Source organism: Scatophagus argus, chromosome 24, assembly GCF_020382885.2.
Source record: "Scatophagus argus isolate fScaArg1 chromosome 24, fScaArg1.pri, whole genome shotgun sequence".
Taxonomy (NCBI): Eukaryota; Metazoa; Chordata; class Actinopteri; family Scatophagidae; genus Scatophagus; species Scatophagus argus.
Window position 1 is genome coordinate 3,004,906 of NC_058516.1, and position 20,674 is coordinate 3,025,579.

The window sequence follows — 20,674 nt, forward strand, 5'->3', positions numbered from 1 at the left end:
TGAGGCGGCTTTTAGAAGATTTTTAGAATTTAAGAAAGTTACCTTTCATCCATGTGACTTCCGGATGTGGACTTCCAGCCGGAAGGCAGGTAAGAGTGACGGGTTCCCCCTCCAGCAAGACGTGGTCTTTCAGTTTGATGTGGAACACGGGCGCAAAATCCGAAGCCGAGCGGATAAACTGCTGGCTTTTTGACAAACCGTCCTCTTTGGGGGCGGATGAAGGCAGATCAGACTGAGAGGGGGTTTTGTCTTTTTTGCTCCTTGTCAAACCCCACCTGTCCCACCGTGATCGCCTGTCACTCTCCGAGGCTTTTTCGGAATGAATGCTAGAAGTGGATTCAATTGATTCCTTGGATGCACCAGCGCTGGCCTGTTTTGCCAGCTGATTCTCAGGGATTCCCATTCCTTTGAGTCCACGTCCTTCAGACTGGGAATGACGATGGCGGGTAAACAAGGGTGTCCTCTTTCCTTCTGCGTCCTCTTTTCTCTCTTCAGACTGACTGCGGATTTTCGTGGATATCCCGGCCACTTTGTTCTCAAACTTGTGCCGCATTGCCAGGACAGGCGAATCAGTGACTTTCTTCAGAACCTTTTGTGCCAGCTCTTTCTGACTTCCCTCAGCATCTTTGTCCTTCCTCTCCTCTGACTGGGTCCTTATTTTGGCAGAGATTCCTGCCACTTTGGACTCAAACTTGCGCCTCATAGCAGAAACCGATGACTCGTCAGCTTTTCTTTGTTCTCTCTCATCCAGCTGCCTCTGTGCCCCTGCACTGTTCAGCTCCTTAGTATCCAAGGACTTACTGCGGCCAATAGCCCATGAAACCCTCTTGCTTACAGCAGTTTCCTGCACATCTTGATGTTTTTCCTCCTTTAGTTTTTCACCCTTCTTATCTATAGATGCTGACCTCTTGGACCGCAAGGAAAACCTCCCAATTAGACCAAGACCTGTTTCTTTGTCTTCTTCTCTCAAATCTTGAACAGATTTGGATTTCTCCTGTAGTCCTTTGGATATCATTTCAAGAGGTGCCCCCCTTGGCCCTGGCCTGTAAACCTCTTCACCCCCCATGACAGTCTTCCGGCTTAGCACAGGTGATTTCTCCTCTGATTTGTTTCTAGTCAGTTTTCTGAGACCACGGGTCAGAGACGACTCCCGCTTCTTGAACCTGGCTTCAAAGACCTCCTCGGAGTCGATGTCTTTGATGTCTGTTCGGAGCACAGGCTGGCGGGGGATGGCAGGAAGGTCAGCGTCTGATGACGTGGATACAGAACCAGGAGATCGGGCGGCAGTTGCTACTTTGGCAAAAACTGCTGCATGCTCGGATGAAGTTGGGGTATCCGTGGACTTTGTGTCGTTTGGCATGGCTGTAGCAGTGGGACGTTTGGATTGGGCCTTGTCAGATGTTTGAGAGGGTGCTGAAACAGCTTGAATGACACTGGCATATGCAGATGACGGATTAAAATTTTGTGGTGTTTCCTCGTCTGCCTTCATATCATTTTCATTAATATGTAATTCCTGATTTTCTTTCTTCTCTTCCTCTTCATCATCCTCTTCTATTACAATTATGGGAGCAATTACAGAGGGGGATCTGGACTCAGATGCTCCTTTATCTGCCTTGTCTAACTGGGTTTTGGTCCTTTTCTCTGCGACCTCATCTATGTCATTCTCATTCATACTTTGCATATCTTCATGTTGTTTCACACTGTTCTGTTTTTGCTGTTGGTCCAAACCTCCTGGTGCTGGGAGTATAAAGGAGGTCTTCTTAGTAGGTGAGGCAGATGCTGACTCAAGTGCTGTTTGTTCTGCAAGTGCGGACATTGAGGTTGCCTCCTGGAGCTTCTTCCCTTCTATGCTCCCACTGCCCACTGATGGGATCTCTAAGGGGGCTCCAAACCTGCGGTGCAGGGGCATGGGCTCAGAATCCCCCTGAGTGAAGGAGGCGCTTTTACGGAAAACTTTGGTCTGAGGCCTGTCCTCGCCAGGGCTCTCAGATGATGCTGCTCTGGTGAGTGTTGATGGCCCCGCTCTGGATTTCCTCAAATTTCGATCTAGAGACCCTGTGCGCCTCTCATCGTCAATGCCAAGCGTTTCAAATAAAGGCCCTCGCAGGCCGCTCATCTTTTTGTCCATGCTTCCTCCCCTGAGCAACCGCTGTCTCATCAGTTCCAGTTTTAAGGCATAATCCTCCTGGCTTAACTTTGCTGCCCCAGGGCTTGGACTGCGGTTGGGTAGTTCCATAGAAACAGCCTTTTTGAGGCTCTTATTACTTGTTTCTGAATCGTTGTTGGAATTTCCCTCTTCTGGGTCAATGTGGAGCAGCAATGCTGAATCAGCAGAGCTGCCTCTCCTCATGGTAGCCCGCCTGGCTTTTGTCTGCGTCTCGTCCGACTCTACACTTGATCCTTTCTTAAGTGGAGCTCGTTTTGTCATTTCCACGTTCTCCTCATTTGGGGTTTCCTCTTCATCTTTTACTCCTTTTTCATCGGCCTGTCCTCTCATACCTGCTATGTCATTCTTTTTCCTTGTCCCATCAGCAGCGACACAAGGCCAGACATCTTCGTCCCCTGGGATCTCATTAAGGGAGACCCTGGAACCAGAAAAGACCATGGACAGTGGCATAGGAATAAAGGGAAGCTCATCCACATCTGCATCTGAGTCGGAGGAAGAGGAGGGCGGTGGGGAGCCTTCTTTTAAATGCCGTGGCACAGCAATGGAGACGTGGCTAGATGAGTCATTCAAGAGCTCTGGGATCGACCGCATCACCATCTTGGATTTGTAGCTGATAAGGGAACGCTGAAAAAGCCATTGAAGGACAATGTGAGAGAGTGTATTATAAAATTTAATTTCCCTACTCGACATGCAAAGAGTCCAATCTGGGTCAATAACACAGTTTTCAAACTCAAACGTGTTTGCAATCACTATGAATTAATCAGCACAGGGCTTTATTAAATCCTTCTAAATAAATTCAAGTGAAAGTGGTTTCAGAAAGTAATTTGATCAAAGTTAGCGTGCTATTTTTGCCAGGAAGTACTTGTTTGACTGATTTTGTCAGGTTTTATGTAAAACAGACCGAAAACTATGGCATCTTCAATGGCAGAAAGCAATATAATTTAAGGTGGATGTAAAACTACTCTCATCTATGACAAATCCAATGTGAATTATGCCGTTATTTTTGTCTAAAACTAACTTACTGACTCTCTGGGGAAGAGCCCTTGAAGCCCTTGAAGGCTTTACGTCCCGGTGGCTTACCTGCCATCGCCTTCTAGACAAAACTTGCTTCAGCATAGCTGTGCTGATGCTCTTGTTCGTCGGGGACTGCAATATAAAAACCGTCAACTTTTATGAAATATGAATGCCATTCTTATGACACACTGAAACAACTGACGCAGGTTGACATATATTCTAAATGCTAACTGACCTTGAACCATGGATGACGAAGGCACTCAATGGCACTGGGTCTCCTGAGAAAGGGAAAAATGTGGATAAGCGTAAGGATCATTCTTAAATGTTAAGAATTGTTTTTTTTAAAATATAAATGTCTATGGTAAATGATCGGACAGAGCCACCAAGATACTTACAGTCTGTCCACCACCAAAAGTTTGATGACAAATCCCTTTGCTTCTTTGCAGAGGTCAGAAAACATGCTCTCCTCAAACGCCACATTGTAGTTACGGATGTTTAAGGCAGTGGCTCTGTCATTCTCACCAGCAAAAGGAGACACACCAGTCAGGCTAAAATATATATAAAAAAAACATCATTATCAACAAAACAAAACACTTTTGAGCAAGATTTAGCTGCGTGTTCCATTATATTGCAACTACAAAACTGCATATTCTGTGACAAAACATACCAGAGGTAAGTGATGACACCAACAGGCCTGTGTGAGCGCAGGACAGATGAATGACAGTTAATATTCAGGAAGAACATAAAAGACAAGAGATTTTACTGCGTTGCAGTTAACAGAGTGGCAGCCTGCGGTGTGCAGTCACTTCTGGAGAGCAGGTGGCTCACCATATGTCTGTTGCTGTGGAGACGGGAGTTTGGTTAACAATCTCTGGTGCAACATATTCTGGCGTGCCGTATTTGCAGTAGCGCTCCTCAGAAGAATCCAATTTCATGGCATTTCCAAAGTCACAAATGCGGATCTGGTCACTCCCAGGACTTGCCATTAAAATATTTTCAGGCTAAAGAAGGGGCGTATCAAAAACAACAATGTTAGGCACTTGGGAAAGAATAGAACAATCTTGATCAAATAAATTTAACGCAGCACCAGAGGTGGGATGGACTGGTACCTTAACATCGAGGTGGGCAATGTTTTTTTGGTGAAGGTAACGAAGGCCTTCCAAAACCTGCTGAATACTACTGCGGATCTGTAGAGAAACACAAGGGAATGAACTTAAAAGTCACGTTACATAATGATAGCGCAGTGCAGTCAGCAGAAGCACACAAACCTCCACTTCCTTGACTGTTGTTTTCTTGGCCATTCTTTCCAGCAACTCCTCGTGACATCTTCAGATAATAGTTGAGGGAAAAAAGAGAGCCGTGACTTGACTGTGCAGTCCAAGTGGTAGGTGCATGAGAAATGAATTATAAATGAGCAAAACTCCCACACATCTTATCTCTTGCTAATTCCACTCATCGGTGATGAGTCAGAGAGAAAAAGCTGTGCTGCGCTTCATTCATGCCTCCAGGGGACTGCAGAAGACATTAGGATTAATGCTTTGGATCTTTAGTGTCCTTGAGATGCATTTAAGTGCACTTTTGTTCAGCAGTGAAGCAGATAAAATTTGAAACAGTACTGCAGGAAAGCTGGTGCCTTTTTCAACTTTAAGATATGATGTTTGCAACAAGAGATCCTGTTTTTTGAAATTCTGAGGCAAAATATAATAACAGGTCACTAATAGAAACAGAAACACTATTTTCTATGATTGAAAATAAAGTTGCGCTGAAAGGATACAACTCTGTGATGAGCACCAACACGTTCTTCTTCTCAAAGGCATCGTGGAAATACAGAATCCTCTCATTGTCCAGCTCGGACAGCACTTCCATCTCTCGGAGAGCCAAGGCTTTCCTCTTTCCTCGCGCAGAAATGAACTTGGCAGAGAACTCGGCCTTCCCCTTTTTCTGAGTGACCCTCTTCACGTAGGAGAAGGCACCCCTGCATCAACCAGTGGAAACATGTTGGGTTACACGAGACAAGACATGAAAACGATACCCAAAGGATATTTCATTGGGGAGCTTGCCTCTTTTTGATGATCATAACAGCCAGAGTGGCCTCACAGATGAAAATATTATCACTATTGTTAGAACAGGGAAGTTCATTCTTGACCTTTATGAACAGTATGTCTGACAAAATCTTTTTGGCTCAAATGTCAACTCACTAGCTGCTCTGGGCTTTCAACCTTCAGCAAATCACAGCAGTTGGCTGCTCAAAGCTAGTAAGTGGACCTCTGAGCTTAGACTCTCATCAGCCAACATATTTAACAAGACGCCGAACAACAGACTCAATAGCAGAGTTTGACTCTGGGACTGGACTTTGACGGTAATACCCTTTAACAAGTATTATTTTAGGACAGGTTTGAGGCAGTTGGCTGATGTTTTAAAAGACTGTATGCCCATCAGCCAATCAAAATCGATGATTATCCAGGGAAGGGAAAACATAAAAACAAATTGTTGTGTTAGAAGTGTACACTGAAAATGAAAAAAGCAGTTTGGTCTCCAAAGGTTTACATATATTAGTATAAAGCAGGGGTGATGAGGTATGTGCAAAAAAAACACGGGAGCACAGATTCCTCAACACAATACTCTTTAAGAATTATAAACCAAAAAATGTTTACTGATGGCTTTGCCCTTTCCCTCCAATTTAATAATAAATTCTTCATTGCAGGAGGCAGCAGTCCAACAGGATACTGGAAAGTGAAAGACAAGGCCATTGCATACTTAAATTTAATTCTCCTTGCATGTTTTTCTGCTGCGTTTGGGAGAAGAAATCTGAGTTCCATTTGAGCCTCCTGCTGCAAACAAAATGCGTCTGTCTATTTTTCTCTTCTGATTATGCTACAATTCAATGCCTGTCTCCACCGAGTCGGACCAAAGCGAATCATCTGTCGGCGAATGCATTCACTTAACTCAGGCTGGTGACTCATCTCTCGTTCCTGTCTGCTGTTGTTAAGCAGGTGCGACTCCCCGCCCTCCCACAGCCCGACCCTCAGCGCTCCAACAGCCATTAATGCAGATGCACTTGTGTGAGGGGATGCGAGACAGCACGAGTGCACGGCCAGTCACACACACTCACCTCCCTATCTCTTTGTGGCTATCATAGTAATCCGTCATACGCCTCATCTTCCTCAGAATGGTCCCCTCGTCCTCCATTGGCTCTGCTGCTTCTTTTCGCTCTGCAGGGAGCAACAACGTGCGCATTTTTATGTGTGTGTGCCTGTATGTACATGTGAGCCAGCACAGTGACAGATGGTTTCATATTGTAGTCTCAAAACACCTTGTGGTTCCGTCCATATGGTGCAGATTTCAAGGAGCAATTTTTAACAACTACAAGCTTCTACTAGTGAGTCCAGCAAATGGACAAATCTGAACTAAGCGGTACGGGTCAACCATTTTTTTGGAACAGGTCTTTAATTCCTCATTATATCAACATGCTATTGATTCTCAATACAAAACTGGTAATTATGAGTCTCACAGAATTATAATCCTTCTTAGCAAGCTCTCTACATACAAAGGGTGCCTGAGCAAACGGTATTGTCTGGTGGATAACAGACCTGTATGAACTGTGAGCTCAGCCTTGCAGGAGTTGGACCCGGCCAGGTTCTTTGCAGTACAGGTGTACACACCAGAGTGTTCGGGACAGGCGTTCAGGACAACAAGGGAATATTCTGGGTCATCGTATACGAATGTGAAGTGGCTGCTCTCAGAAAGAAGCACGTCATCCTGCAACAGACCAACCAACTATTAACATGGCCTTCAATTTTACTAATGATGATACCAATTTCAGTGTAAAATATTCTCCAGCTGTTGTGCTGCACTGCAAAAATGTATGCGACAACCGCACACATGCTAACAGAACACCGTACCTTGTACCATAGAATATCTGGGTCTGGTTTGCCTTCGACCACAACAGCCAGACGGCACGTCTCCCCAATGTGCACATCCACGTCCTCCATGATGGTTTCAAACTTAGGAGGTACTGCAAAAAAAAAAAAGAAGTAAAAACTAGTGACAAAAAGAAAGAAAAGCTCTGAGACGTTAAACATGAGAGGTGGCGACTAAAACATTATGGACTGCATGAGACTAAGGACATGATGTCTTTATGTAGGTTAAAGTCATTTACCTCATACGCTGCATAGCTGCAAGATTTTATTCGTATGTTCTTTTGTCACAGTAATAATTCTTAATAGCTACAAAAGCTGCCTGAGGGTTGCAGATGTTTTATATTTTAATCCCAACAATGAAGAGGCATTAAACACTAAATCATTTTTAGAGAAGCTTATTCTAAATTCCTAATGCTTTACTTCAAAAACAGCAAAGGCTCAACTTAAATTACAAACAGCTTCTCCTTGTTGGCAGCCACTGCTGCCAGGAGTTAAGTAGTAAGTTCTTTGGATTCAAGCTGAAATACTAAATTTATCATGTGGTGCTCTGCCTGAACTGAACTGACCTGCCATGGCCAGCTGAAGAGTGCAGAGGTCGCTGCCAAACTGGTTGCTGACCGTGACCACCAACTGGCCGACGTCTGTGCTCCTGACTCGCTGAAGCTTCAGGGTGTGTTGATCGTCGTCTGGCATGCTCATCTCGTACATCCCCGGTCTGTTGACCAAAACCACCCCCCTCCTGCGGAAGACAGAGGCAATATATCACAGTTAGAGCTACAGACTCGACCAGATGTTGTCATATTGACATTTAGATTTTACATTGGCGCGATTTTGCACAGTGAAGTCTATAACCGTGACTGACAGAAACAATGAAATATATTGGTTTAGATCTGAAAATGGAAACATGCATTAAAATATAAATTAATTTTTTTGATATGGAGCTAATTAAAAAATGAACAGCCAGGTTGCAAACAAAATCCTGAAGCGTGGACAGATAGAGCAAGATTTTCCCTCAGGAAACTGCAGAGCCCGACAGACTTCAAATGCTAAATCCAATCAAAGCAACTGCACGGCGGTGCCTCTCAGTCCTGGTCCTCTGGAGCGAGACTCCTGCTATTTTTTTTTCTAATCTGTATTGGTTCACATAAGTTTTATCCTAATTTAAAAAACAGCGCAGTGCTCCGTCTCCCGGAAGACGTCTGTGGAGTTTCTTTGTTTGAAATGACCTTCATTTGTCAAGAAATCAGACGCTGTCTTAGTATTTAAACAAAGATTCAATAGAGTTCCGGTCTGGCACACAGGACTGTACAGAAGCCAGGCTGGTGTGTTACTGTGTGTATGATTTTTGCCATTTACAAATAAGCCGATAGTGTATCACTCGAGACACAGGAACTAACCTTTTCCAGGTGACAACTGCATGCACATGGTTCAATGTGATGGTGATGCTCGCAGGCTGGTTCTCAACCACATAAATAATTTCAGGTTTGTCCAAAATGACCGGTGCTTTCCTCAGATAGGGTCCTACACCACAGTAAAGGATAAAAACCATGTCATCAAAACCGTTTTCTGGGACCTGTGGCGGCAAATTAAAGCCTCAGCTTTGCTACCTCTGTCCAGCAGCTGGACCAGGTCAGTGGAGGGTGATGGTTTGCTCAGTGTCTTCCCGGTGGATGTCAGGACTCTGAAAGCGTAGCGGACTCCCTTGGACAAGGAGGTGACGGTGTAGTTGGTCTCCCTCAGGTTAGACGCCACAACAGACCACTGGATAGAGCCCAGCGGCTGCTGCTGGACTACATACAGCAAAGAGCTGGAATCTGCAAGCACACAGGATGTTTAGTTACTTAATGCGGTTGACAACAAAACACACAGTGAGGTGCTTAAGATGCAGAGAGAAAGGGATTCTGTTTTGTTTTCAAATCTGTGCTGATGAGATGTTAAATCCGACGGGACTTAAAAACATCTCAGAATAAAAAGAAGGCAAATAAACATCCAGGATGGGCCTGCTATAAATACAGCTTCCCCAAGTGTTTTTTATGTAAATTCCACTTCACTTTCACTTTTTTCCCCTTAAGTTTGTCCAAAGACAATATTTTTTAGGGCCAAAGAATAAAATTTGCATCAAAAGAAACCGACTGAACCTACCTAATGAAGGGTCAAGCCTCTTTGGTCTCTTCCAGCTGAGGCTTATAGTCTTGCCTGTGATAGCCTCTATCACTGGAGGACCATCAGGGGGATCAGGAACAATGTCTGTTTTCAAATGAATAAGCGCATAAATATTTACTTACTGCACTGGAATTACTGTAATCTCTGAACTAAAACATCAAACACTGAGCCTCCATCTCTACCTGTGACATATAGATGTGCATAGCAGGCTGCTTTGCCCACTTTATTGGAGATGACGGCCTTGTAGACGCCCCCATGAGCGTGACAAGCACTCCGGATGATCAGACTGTGGACATCCCTGTCTGAAGAACAGACACACAAGTTTCTTATTCGCTATTTCCCCTCAAAAAGGGTTTACGTTTGTTTGTTATCGGGTTCTTTGCTTACACTGGGTCATTTTGCGTTCCTCGCTGCTCTCGATGCGCTTGCCGTTGTGGTACCAGCCGATGGTTGGGTAGGGCAGACCCGCCACCTTGCATTTCAGCACTGCCTCTTTGCCTTCAATCACCTCCACATCAGCCAGAGGTTTGACAAAGTCTGGCATGGTCCTCTTCTCCACCTCACTCTCCAGCACTTCAGGCTCCTCCGGGATGGATGGCATCTTCTCCAACTTGGCCCTGGAGGAGAGGCTGATTTTAAAAATCTGAGAACACACACTGAAAGACTAATTATTCTGTTTTTCTCATGTGCCTTCACTCCTTTGGAAGGATTTCCTTCCTCCTGAAGGATTTTTAATTACTTCTGAAAACAAAAATGTCTCCTCCTCGCCTGACAGCTTGGTTTTCTTTTCAAACCTTTTAAAATGACACAATGGCTCAATTCAGATGCTTTCCATATGAATTACTGCTCTTACATGTGAGAAGAAATGGCAGCTCGAGGTTCTTGCATGTAGAGCTCGGCGGTGCATTCAGACTTTCCATAGATGTTTTGAGCGACTGCTGTGTAGAAGCCCTCGGTGTTGCTGCTAACATGAGTGATGACAAGTGAGTGACGTCCCCCCTCTTGAAGGACGTGAACATTTTCACTGTCCTCCACTCTTGTCTCTGAAAGAACATTAATGTGAACAGCAATCAAATGAGGCATTTCCTCTGGCATTAGTTGACTAGAAAGCCATATACCACAGAGAAAAACAGATTCTTACCAAAATGCATCCACGTGACCCGAGGGGCAGGTGAGCCGCTCACCTTACAGTCGAACCGGGCAGTGCGACCTTCGATGACCTCCAGGATGTCAAGCTTACGGGTGAACAGAGGCTCTCTGGATGGGGTGACCCTCAGGTTTGCGCTTGAGGTCAACTCCTCTGGAAATGCAACGACACATCGCTGATTAATGAGTTTTTCTGTGGCTTCTTCAGGCATGACAATTTTTTTTAATCGCAGCTTTTACTTTTGGCTTCAGTATCATTCAAATACACATCACGTGTAGTGAACCTTTGGGCATATTTCGCTGAAATTTGTCAACTAAAGAACAAACAGAAAAGAAACACAACCACAAGCAGAGCTCATAGGAACAGATCTGATTGGGTAATCTCCACCTTTGATTAAAGAAAACATATAAAAGTGGTCGTAGTTCACCTTTAGCTGTGCTCAGCTTGCAAGTGTATGTTCCACTATCATCCTCGTGTACTGAATTTAACAGCAGACGACACCTGTAAGACAAAACAAAAAAAACCTTTAAAAGAGTTTATGTGAACACCTAACAGATAATCTTGCATAATTACTGTTTCACTGACAGTAAAACAAGTGAAAATAACAGATTTTGGAAATCCAGCACAAACAGGTGAAAGGATTTTCAGCAACCACAGACACACGTTCCAAACGTTCCAGATTCTCATACACTTGAAAAAGCCATGAGACAACAGACATGAACATACCTCCTGCCATCAAAGTGCATTTTGCAGTTGAGCAGCGCCGGCTGGATCAGCTTCCCATTGGACAGCCAGTCCACATCGACGTCTGGAGGCCCCGTAATGTGACACTCAAACATGGCCGACTCTCCTGCCCTCACCGCCACGTCTTTTAGCTCCCTGGTGATTTTCAGAGCCATTTGTGCTGCATTCGCTGCCAAAAAGAGCAGACAAAGAAATATTGCAAGGTATCTGCCACAACGCGATTGACCCACACACATTCAATTCTTCATTGCTCACCTTTGACTTCCACTCTGCACTCCGCTTGCTTGGTCCCGTACTCGCTGACGATCTTGCAGACGTAAAGCCCCGCGTCTGACCTCTGAGCTGAAACGATTCTCATTTCGACCGTGCCATCGTCCGTCTCTTGCACCGCGAAGCGCCCCGCCGTCTTCACCGTGACTCTGTCCTTCAGCCTGGGTCGATAAAAAGCGGCTGTCACAGTCGCTTATACTATACGTGTTTAATGGAGGGCTGTGTATGTGTGGCAGGGAAACAGTAAGTGACCCTGTGCTGAGGTAACAGCTTCAGGTGTCTGCAAATGTGTTAGCTTGCAATAAAGCTTTCAGGAAAGGAGTCTTACCAGTAAACTATGGGTTTGGGCTGCCCGCTGACCTTCGCTGAGATGACAACATCTTGACCCTCAGTAACCCCCTGGTCACATGGTGCCACCTTTTAAAGAATCACAGTAAAAAGGTTTTCAGATTTTAGTTTAGCAGCTAATTTTCTTTAAAGTACAGTTGAAAAAAAGATGGCTAAACAATCAACACAAAATGTAGCTACAACAACTTCGATAATTGATCATTTGCAGTAATAACATTTTCTCATTCCAGTGAATGTGAATACTTTCTGCAAGTCATAACAGTAACTGAACGTTTTAGGGTTTTGGTCAGACAAAACAAGCAAATTTGATCAGTCAGTCCTTAAGACCAGATCTGAAAAACGTCTTACCTGAAACGAGGGAGGTTCTTTGAAGCGGACACTTTTACTGAGAACAGGTGAGCCCCCGAGCTCCATCGCCTCCTCCTGAGGGCTCAGATACTCCTCGTCTGACTGGGTTGGACTGCTGACTTCCATGGCCCCGGCCAGTTTCCCACACTGAATGTGGGTTGGCTCTGGAAGAAAAGCAGAGTGATACTGGAGATAAGTATAAGCATGCATCAGCTACACATAATTCACTTTTAAATGGGTCCATGAAAAAGTCAACTCTGACTTGCACACTTTTTAATTTCTGTAATTAAGTGCCAGTCTCTTTGAAATATGGTTAACACGGCACCAGGATGGCTCGATAAACCTTTGGATGAGAACAATCTGTCAGGCCTCTGATGTTTACAGTCTTTGCTTGCTTTTCTGGAGATTACCATCTTTGCCAAGATGAGCAGTTGGCGACATGGAGTGGTGAGTTAAACATGAGTGGGCCACAGGCACCCACATATAAACACACACAGAGGCGCATGCACATACACAGCGTAGGGACCTCTCTGAAGTGACCGTAACTGAACAGATAATGAATTAATCCCTTAATCCCCGACCCAATCATTCGCTTATTCCCATGGAGTTCCAGAGCTGACGCTGTGTCTGGACTCCTGGCAGCCTCCACTGAAGTCAAAATTAATTCACCACTGGACAGAGGGATATAAAACACCACCACCCCACAATACCTCTCTTTGGTTTCCTCCATGTTTCTGCCTTGTTGCTTACTTTTTGTCTCTCGTTTTCTCTGTAAAACCTACAACTTAGTTATCTGGCATAAGCAGATAACACTACAACAACTGAAAATATTACAGTAATACAAAAAAGACAGAGTGGTTAATGTGAAAGTCCTTAAGTGCAGCTATTAAACTAATTCAGCAGGCTAAAAACAAAGGAAACAGGGTCAACTGTTGTAAACCGCAGGTGAAAGATGTATCTATTCAGGAACCGACTTATAAAACAAGAGATTTCCTCTTCATTATACTTAAGTAGGTAGATATTCTGATAAAGTGTCACCATGCTGGCGTTAAAAAGGAAAAATAATAAAATAACCTACCTAGAGTCACATCTCTAAGCGGCGTCTGTGGACCAGGGGATAACTCCTGGGAGTATTTACGTAAAACTGCCAGCTCTTACACAACTGCTTCACAATCTGAGCCAGCTAGCCTTCCTTTCTAGTCTCATCCCCTCTTCTCTCCTCTGCTTCCTGTCACTGTCATGTCCATATTCTGTAACATTCCTGACATCCTGAAGCTCACACAACAGCTCATGAAAAGTCAAATATTGTATTGTTTATTTCCCCCACCGCACTCCACAGAGAATTAATGATATTGTGGAATGAATAAACAGCGGGGAAATCTTATATGTAGAAATGTAAAGAATACAGTGTTAATCTCCTTCAACAAATTGAGGTTCGACATCCTTTGTAGCCTGCAAATCATTCTCTCTCTCTCTGCTTTGGCGTGCCCTGCCAAAGCTCTACTCTGTTCCCAACTAAAATGACTCACATAATCTCCCACCACATTTTGACAACTGCAGCTCAGAGTCCTGTAGCCTGAAATCTAGAGAGATGAAAAACTCCATGATTGCAGCAGTAATCTCACACAGGGACATTAAGCAGACTGCAATTACCCGAGAGAACAAGAGGGCGGCTAAAAATACTCCTGTGAGTTAGACTCCACTGGCCTAATATGGCAACACAGCCCCGTGCTGCTGGTGAGAGAGTATCAGAGTGTACACTCGAAATTAGGGAAGTGCAGGATGCATTTACATGAACTGAATCCACACAAGCTTCTTTCACACACCATACAATATCAGTGCACATCCACTGTGGGCACCTTTTGCAAAAGGAATATTTATTTTGTTTAATGGCGACTACGAATGCCATGTCTGAGCTAAAGACTCCGGAGACGTTTGTGTGACAGGGTAGGCCTGAGTTTTGAATCGGCACCAACGGGGAGCTCAGTGCCGTTAAGAATTAATGGGTTGCCATCGCAACTATCGCTGCGAGGTGCCCCTGTCGGGATTCTGAGCTCCAGCGGGCCTTTGTAGTCATTAAGACAGAATGTCAGGCGGAGGAGGGCTGGCAGCGGATTAAAGCGAGTTTGTGTGTGAGTCAACATGTTCATGTATTTCAAAGAGAGCGTCGTTTTCATGTGCCTCGGCGCCTCTGTCTTCGTTTAAATTTTTGCGCTCGACCAAATCTGACAGCGTGTAAGGACATCCTTCCATCCCTGGCCTCATCGCACCTGACTGGATATAGAGCGTGGCGCTGCAGGACGCTCTGCCCGCTGGGTTGACAGCTGTGGCGCAGTATGACCCTGCGTTGTTCGGCCTCATCTGCTTTATCACCAGACTGTGCTTCTCACCCTCAGCCTTAACCACATGGAAGGCATCGCTCCGTATCTCCACATTATTCTTTCTCCATGTCACTGAGGAGGCAGAGAGAAACACATTCACACAGATGACAAACACCCAATAAAACCTCCCACAGAAAAACAAATATAGCACAATACACCTTACAACGATGAGCTCACTGGTTCTGGTTTTTGCAGATAATCACTGAAAAAAATCCCGATTTTTTTTTTAAAAGACGGGTTTTCAAATGGACTTTCAAGAACTGATTTTATTCGCCCACACATGTTTTTCTGCAGCAAGAAGTCACCACATGCTGCACTTTTTCAGCGAACAAGAAAACAGAGAATAAGAAAATGGGAGAACGGAGCTGGTGAGCTTAAAAACAATTTTTGAAACATCAAGTTTGCTGTTTAGAATATGGTATTGAGCTATAGTCAAATAAAGAAGTAAAAACATACAACAAACAACCAATTCATTATGAATACTGTACTCAGCGTGTTGTTGTACCTGTAGGGGGTGGGCTCCCATTGATGATGCATTTCAGTGTGGCCTCAGTGCCACTGGATGCTGTGGTGTTCTCAAGAGGGCTCCTGAACCTCGGGCCCTCAGCAGGCTCCTCATCAGCAGAGAGGTAGGAGTCATCAGATGAGCCCCCTGAAAACAACAGGTCAGGTTTATGTGGGACTGCTTCTGTTATACCTGGTTTCCTAAATGGGTCAGGCCCCAAATTTAGTCATGGCCTAGTTTCTTTTTTTTTGGCTCCTCATCTGAAGTGAGCTCTATCAATGAAGCTGAGCCCTGTGGCACATCGGTGTATTTGATTAACTTTCAATAGTGGATACCATGATAGACACATGGTCTACTTTTTGTATCGGAAATAAAATATATTAATTTTCTAACAGTAGGCTGGACTCACTCAGAGACATTTTGTTGGTGGCACTTTGGGTTTAGTTATTGGTGTCAAAAATGTCAAAATATGACCACCGTATGTCGTTCCTTAAAATCAAAAAAGCAACCAAGAAAGACAGAAGACACAAGAAGTATTTTCATCGAGTCAGCATCTTGGGGCCATGAAAGGAACTGCATCGTTAGGCGTTGAGGACTTCAGCATTCATCTGTTTAGGCTGCTACTGGTTTTGGCTTAATACAAAGGTGCTTATCAACAGTCATCATAAAATATGTCCTACCGTCCTCTGGAGATCTGGCTTGAGCAGAACGGCCTTTCTTGCTCTTGCGTACTTTCACCTCTTTCCTTCTGGTCTTGGTTTCCTCATTACTCCCTTGTGTAACACATTCTGTCTCCATGGGTTCATCCTCCACCAGAATAGTGGGGACGTTCAGTTTCAAGGCTGGAGACGTGCGACCCGCCTCCGCCTTCCTCCTTTTCACAAGAGGGCTGATGGAAGGAGTGGGTGACGGTGTGAGCCGGGGGGGCTTTGGTGGATACAGGGACCCTGGTTCTCTTACAGTTATTGGGGATGCTCTCTTCCCATGTGGGCTTGGTGATCTAGGGTCTGCTTTGTTGTCCATCTTTGTGTCTCTCTTTGAATCCGTCCCCAGATCTGTGAAGGAGGATTTTTGAGACGTGGCAACAACTCTGTCTTTGTCAGCTGCCAGAGAGCTTTGTAGGGTTTCCCTATGCACAAAGGCAAGAAAACTGTTATATAATACTGACAAGTGTGGAATAAATATTCAAGCAGAGTACATTGAATTTCAATTTTGTGTCCGGATTTGTTGACAAATAACTAATCTTGCAAAGAAAAATAGACAAGACACATACACGCAATGTTAAATGATTCATCAGTAAATAATCTCAAACCTGCTGAGGATTGTCCCTGCGGCTGTTGGTAATGGTTGTCCTGGTAACTGGTGAACTGGTGGTGTCTCCATGGTAACAGAGATTTTCCCTGTGCTTCCTCGTGATGAGATGTCCACTGTTTTCCCCAGTGAATCTGGCTGTGTCATCTTATCCTTTTCAGGATTGTTACTTTGATCCCCCAGACCTTTGCCTTGGCCCTGCAGAGAAATGTGCAATCTGCTGTTCCCTTCTCTCTCTCCAGCTTTTCTGTCCTCCACGGCTCTCTCCCGAGCCTCTAACTTTTTAACCACTTGGGGAGGAATCGGCTCCAATTTCCCCGTGGTCAGCCTCTCTTTTTGGGGCAGCTGCTCAGTAGAATATGCCTTCTTCAAGCTTGATTTCCCAACAAGTTTCTTGATCCTCTGTAGCTCTTCAGCAAACTTGCTCTGGTAGCTCTGAACCCTCTGGGAGTAGCTTGTCTTGTCTTCTAAAGAAGAGGCCCGTTGCTTGAACGCTGCTCTCTTCTGGGCTGCCCCCTGAAGGATTTGGCCTTCCTCTTTGCTGGGGCCTCCTGTCTTCTTCCCGCTGTCATCTGAGTCGAAGGAAGCGGCTCGTCCAAATCCTGATACAGATCCGACTCCTGAGGGCAGATCCACACTAGCCCTTCGCTCCTCAAAAGCACGGACCTTGTCAAAGATCTTGGGCCCCGCACGAGCCAGTTTGGGTGTCATGACAACACTATGAACACTTGATGGCTGGTCTGTCTTAGAAGATTGGTGATCTGAATTTTTGGTTTTGTCCAGGTCTTGGTTTGGGGTACTGATGCTGTTTTTGTATGTACTGGGAGGTGGCTGGGGAGAAGACAGGGAGGCATGGGGACAGAGGCCCTGCGATTCGTCAGCAGTTTCAGTCCTAGAGGTGTGAGGATTGAGGGGGAAATGGAGGTGTCACATTAGAGCGCTAGTGCAGTTGCTGTAGGCGTTGGCAGAGTAATAAAGGAGCAGGCGAACCTTCATTTGTGTCAGTTTGTCTTGTCATATTTTAATATTCACCAGTCTTTGTGTTTAGTCTGTGCTCTTTGTGTTTCAGAGAGCAAAATACCAGACAGTGTAAAATGAAATGGCAGAGGAAGGAATAGAAATAAAATGAAGTTGCACACATGAAAAATCTAAGATGTTTTAAAAGAACTTAATCTAACTGTGGTGAAGTGGAAGACACTCTAAAAATACGAATAACTGGAAACTGTAGGCATGTTGCAGCAACAAAACTGCAGATTTACAATGTGAACTCCTACAAAATGCCAGGAAAAAGACCTCTAGCTTTAACGTCAAATACAAAAACATCATGCCTAAAAAGAAACCGTGAATCACATGATCATTAATTTGTGAGAACATTCATGCTAATATTAGCTTGGATCAAAGCCAGCAACCCATGCATGCCACAGCAAATCAGCAAAGATATGGTGTTAATCCAAAAGTGAAGGGCTGCTCTAGAAAACATGCAGTGGGTAAAAAGAGTATTCACAGTTTTAAAAAGTGCTGAGTAATACACATTTGCAGACTGCACCATTGTGTCCTCTCTAATGGCCATAAGAAATATGATGATATTTTCTAGGACATGTATGTTAGAGAGTGTTAGACTGAAACAAAACCACCCTCACAGCATTAAAAAGACAGAGCCAAAGGAAAGTGTGATATCAAAATAAAAATGGAAGTAACAACAATGTATGAAAAAAGCTTGAACATATGGAATAAGAGTTAAAAAAAATGAATCACTAGTGTGACTTATAAAACACATGTACAATTTTTGCGGGTTGGGTCTATGAAGTACATAATGTCTTATGTGTTGGTTTTCTTTGCAATTTGGGGTTTGTGGCCAGTCTTTCTTGTTTTGTCGTGGAATCCGTAAAGTAAAATGCCATGTGCTATAAGGGCATGGAAAATGTTCTCCCTCTGTAGAGGCTGAACATGCTCCCATAGTAGTCGCTGCCTACAGAAACACTTTCCTCTGACCCCTGAACTGGCCGGGCCAGGTTAGCGTGAGACGCCCGGATCAGCGGTTCCACACCCAGGTGACGGACAGGAGGGGCCCCCTCGACGGGAGGCCCTCCGAGGGCTTGCCTGGCTGAGTTTGTGGGGTCCAAGTGGGGCCCCGGAGGGCGGGAGCCCAGAGCACGGAGCTCTCGCTCCACCACAGGGTCATAGGAACCGGGGAGGGTCGCCCTGCGATCAGGAGCATCTGGGTTATAGTCAATCATCCCACCTCCCTCACCTGGAGACAGAGAGAGAAAGAAGAGAGAGAAGAGATACTTGATGAAAGTTCAAGAAGCTCATCTGAACTGAAAGGATGAATCTGATGTTATTCTATACTTAAGGTCCAGTAGTAGCACTTTTCATATCTTCACTCTCTATAAAATGCTCCTCCTTTCAAATGTATTTAATTTTTTTATGCATTAAATGTACAAGAAAGCTCTGATAAGCAAGTCTGATAATTTTGTTTTAATGTCTGAACTATGCATACGATACCGTTGAATATCTAATTTTAAAAAGTATGAACAATAAAAATTCATTTATTAACTGAATACAAGGAGCAAGAACCCTGAGCTCTGTCTCGGAAAAAAACACACGTCTGTAAGCATGAAAAAAAAGAGTACGATGGATAAAGGGTCTATTGATTACTTGAAAACAGGAAATGAAACAGAAAGTGTATGGGCTACGTTGTGGAGCGTGCACCATTTACAGAGATCCTCCCCCATCTTAAATCAGGTAATGATTGACACTTTAGTGATGAGAAGCGGAGACAGGAATGCTTCCGCGGCAAAAAGAAAGAGCAGTCAGCATCTTCATCTATGGAACGATGGACGATGGAAACCTTGAAACAGCGATGGTGTCTCCTACTGCAATCACAAATGATACTGACTCAGCGGCACAAAACATCCCATATCAGTTCCTCATACAGCCAGGAAAACTGAATGAGAACACTTTTCAGAGGGGACAAGGAGGAAAATATCACACACTTCAAGGCCTTGACATATTGAACTTCAAAATATTGTTCTCCTTTCTCTGCGAGGGATTCATTTTTACTTTCACCTGAAGGCAGAGCAGGCGGATCAGGCTTTTAGTGCCGTGTTTTCAAACTAGTGGAGAACGCAGTTTTCACAGTCTTTCCTCATAGGTGTCCTCAGATCCAAACAAGGTCCATCTGGAGCAGCACAAGGCTGAATCTTCTGCAGAAATTTTGTGTTTAACAAGGCCCTCCAGTTTTTGTATGCAGCTGAGGCAACCAGAGTCTGTTCCTTGAAGACAACAAATGATGTATCACCTCATCCCTCCCTCATTTGATATTCTCTCTCTCTATTTTTTTTATTTATTTTTTTTTTTGCTCGTCTCCAGAGGGATGTGATGAGGGCGTAGTCAGCCCACCAACACGAAAGCTTAGAAAGTGCAAACACTGTGTACAAGCGAGGGAAGAATATACAATTTCTCTGTGGTACAGGAGAAGGGTGTCAATATTTCTGATCTATATTCAGACATCCTGTTGCCTGGTTAGGAATGGGTGGTGAGGGCAGGCAGGTTCTGTGACGCCAATGCACACCACTTCAGCAAATTAGTAAATAGCCTTAGTAAGGAATTCTAGTCTACGCAACACTGACAGAAAAAGGCTCATTAGGTTAGAACTGGTTAATGAGTGAGTGAATCAACATCTCTTCAGCCTCCTGTGTGACAAAAATGTAAGATCAGATTTGCCTACACCAAAACAGGTTGTGGCAGGTCTGATACTGAGCATGAACAAAGTAGACCTCAACGAGAGCAAATTTGATAATTGCAGACTTTCTCTGTTTGATATTGTAAATTCGGTATATGTGGTTTTGGACAAAACAAGCAATCAAAGATGCTCTGGGCAATGACGACGGCCACTTTTGGTTAATTCAAAAATAGCTGACAGATTTATACATAAAACAATTAGTTAGTCTTCTGTGCTTAAACACAAAACATCATAAAAACTGTACTTCTGTCAAAAAACAAACAAACAAACAAACTGGAGTTGAGCAACAGTGAAGTTTGATTAACTGTGAACAAACACACACGGTCATATATGAAGTCTGTCATACAATATAAAAAACTGTAGGACAGCAGCAACAACAATTATTTTCATTACTGATAAATCTGCCAGTTGCTTACTGTATCGAATTGCAGGAAATTAGGCTCAGGCTTCCACCCAAAGTTTCCCAGGTGATGTCCATAAATGTCTTATTCAAATCATCTTTTTAAGTATTTTTGTCAGAGCGACCCTCTAAACTGCAAATTGACTCAGTTAACAAAGAGGAAGGGCAGAGGCACACTGGATAAGCAGAAAGAAGCAAATGCTTGGCAAAT

At 44.2% G+C, this 20,674-nt stretch overlaps 1 protein-coding gene across 10 annotated transcripts in view; it reads right to left on the reverse strand.

Moving 5' to 3' along the window:
- The window catches only part of spega (striated muscle enriched protein kinase a), a 51,425-nt gene that overhangs the window by 6,512 nt on the left and 24,239 nt on the right, over positions 1–20,674 (reverse strand). For all 10 annotated transcript variants that reach the window (XM_046382207.1, XM_046382211.1, XM_046382208.1 and 7 more), the window contains 30 exons: positions 18,419–18,569; positions 16,320–17,210; positions 15,688–16,136; positions 15,008–15,154; positions 14,392–14,574; positions 12,122–12,285; positions 11,754–11,842; positions 11,411–11,586; positions 11,138–11,324; positions 10,839–10,912; positions 10,406–10,564; positions 10,118–10,307; positions 9,652–9,881; positions 9,447–9,566; positions 9,244–9,348; positions 8,709–8,915; positions 8,499–8,622; positions 7,668–7,840; positions 7,084–7,196; positions 6,772–6,940; positions 6,294–6,393; positions 4,956–5,156; positions 4,450–4,507; positions 4,291–4,368; positions 4,010–4,182; positions 3,849–3,875; positions 3,577–3,729; positions 3,417–3,459; positions 3,248–3,313; positions 43–2,791 (listed from right to left, as the gene is read on the reverse strand). In XM_046382207.1, the coding sequence (XP_046238163.1) occupies positions 43–2,791; positions 3,248–3,313; positions 3,417–3,459; positions 3,577–3,729; positions 3,849–3,875; positions 4,010–4,182; positions 4,291–4,368; positions 4,450–4,507; positions 4,956–5,156; positions 6,294–6,393; positions 6,772–6,940; positions 7,084–7,196; positions 7,668–7,840; positions 8,499–8,622; positions 8,709–8,915; positions 9,244–9,348; positions 9,447–9,566; positions 9,652–9,881; positions 10,118–10,307; positions 10,406–10,564; positions 10,839–10,912; positions 11,138–11,324; positions 11,411–11,586; positions 11,754–11,842; positions 12,122–12,285; positions 14,392–14,574; positions 15,008–15,154; positions 15,688–16,136; positions 16,320–17,210; positions 18,419–18,569 (7,749 nt within the window). The remainder of the gene's footprint in view (positions 1–42; positions 2,792–3,247; positions 3,314–3,416; positions 3,460–3,576; positions 3,730–3,848; positions 3,876–4,009; positions 4,183–4,290; positions 4,369–4,449; positions 4,508–4,955; positions 5,157–6,293; positions 6,394–6,771; positions 6,941–7,083; positions 7,197–7,667; positions 7,841–8,498; positions 8,623–8,708; positions 8,916–9,243; positions 9,349–9,446; positions 9,567–9,651; positions 9,882–10,117; positions 10,308–10,405; positions 10,565–10,838; positions 10,913–11,137; positions 11,325–11,410; positions 11,587–11,753; positions 11,843–12,121; positions 12,286–14,391; positions 14,575–15,007; positions 15,155–15,687; positions 16,137–16,319; positions 17,211–18,418; positions 18,570–20,674) is intronic.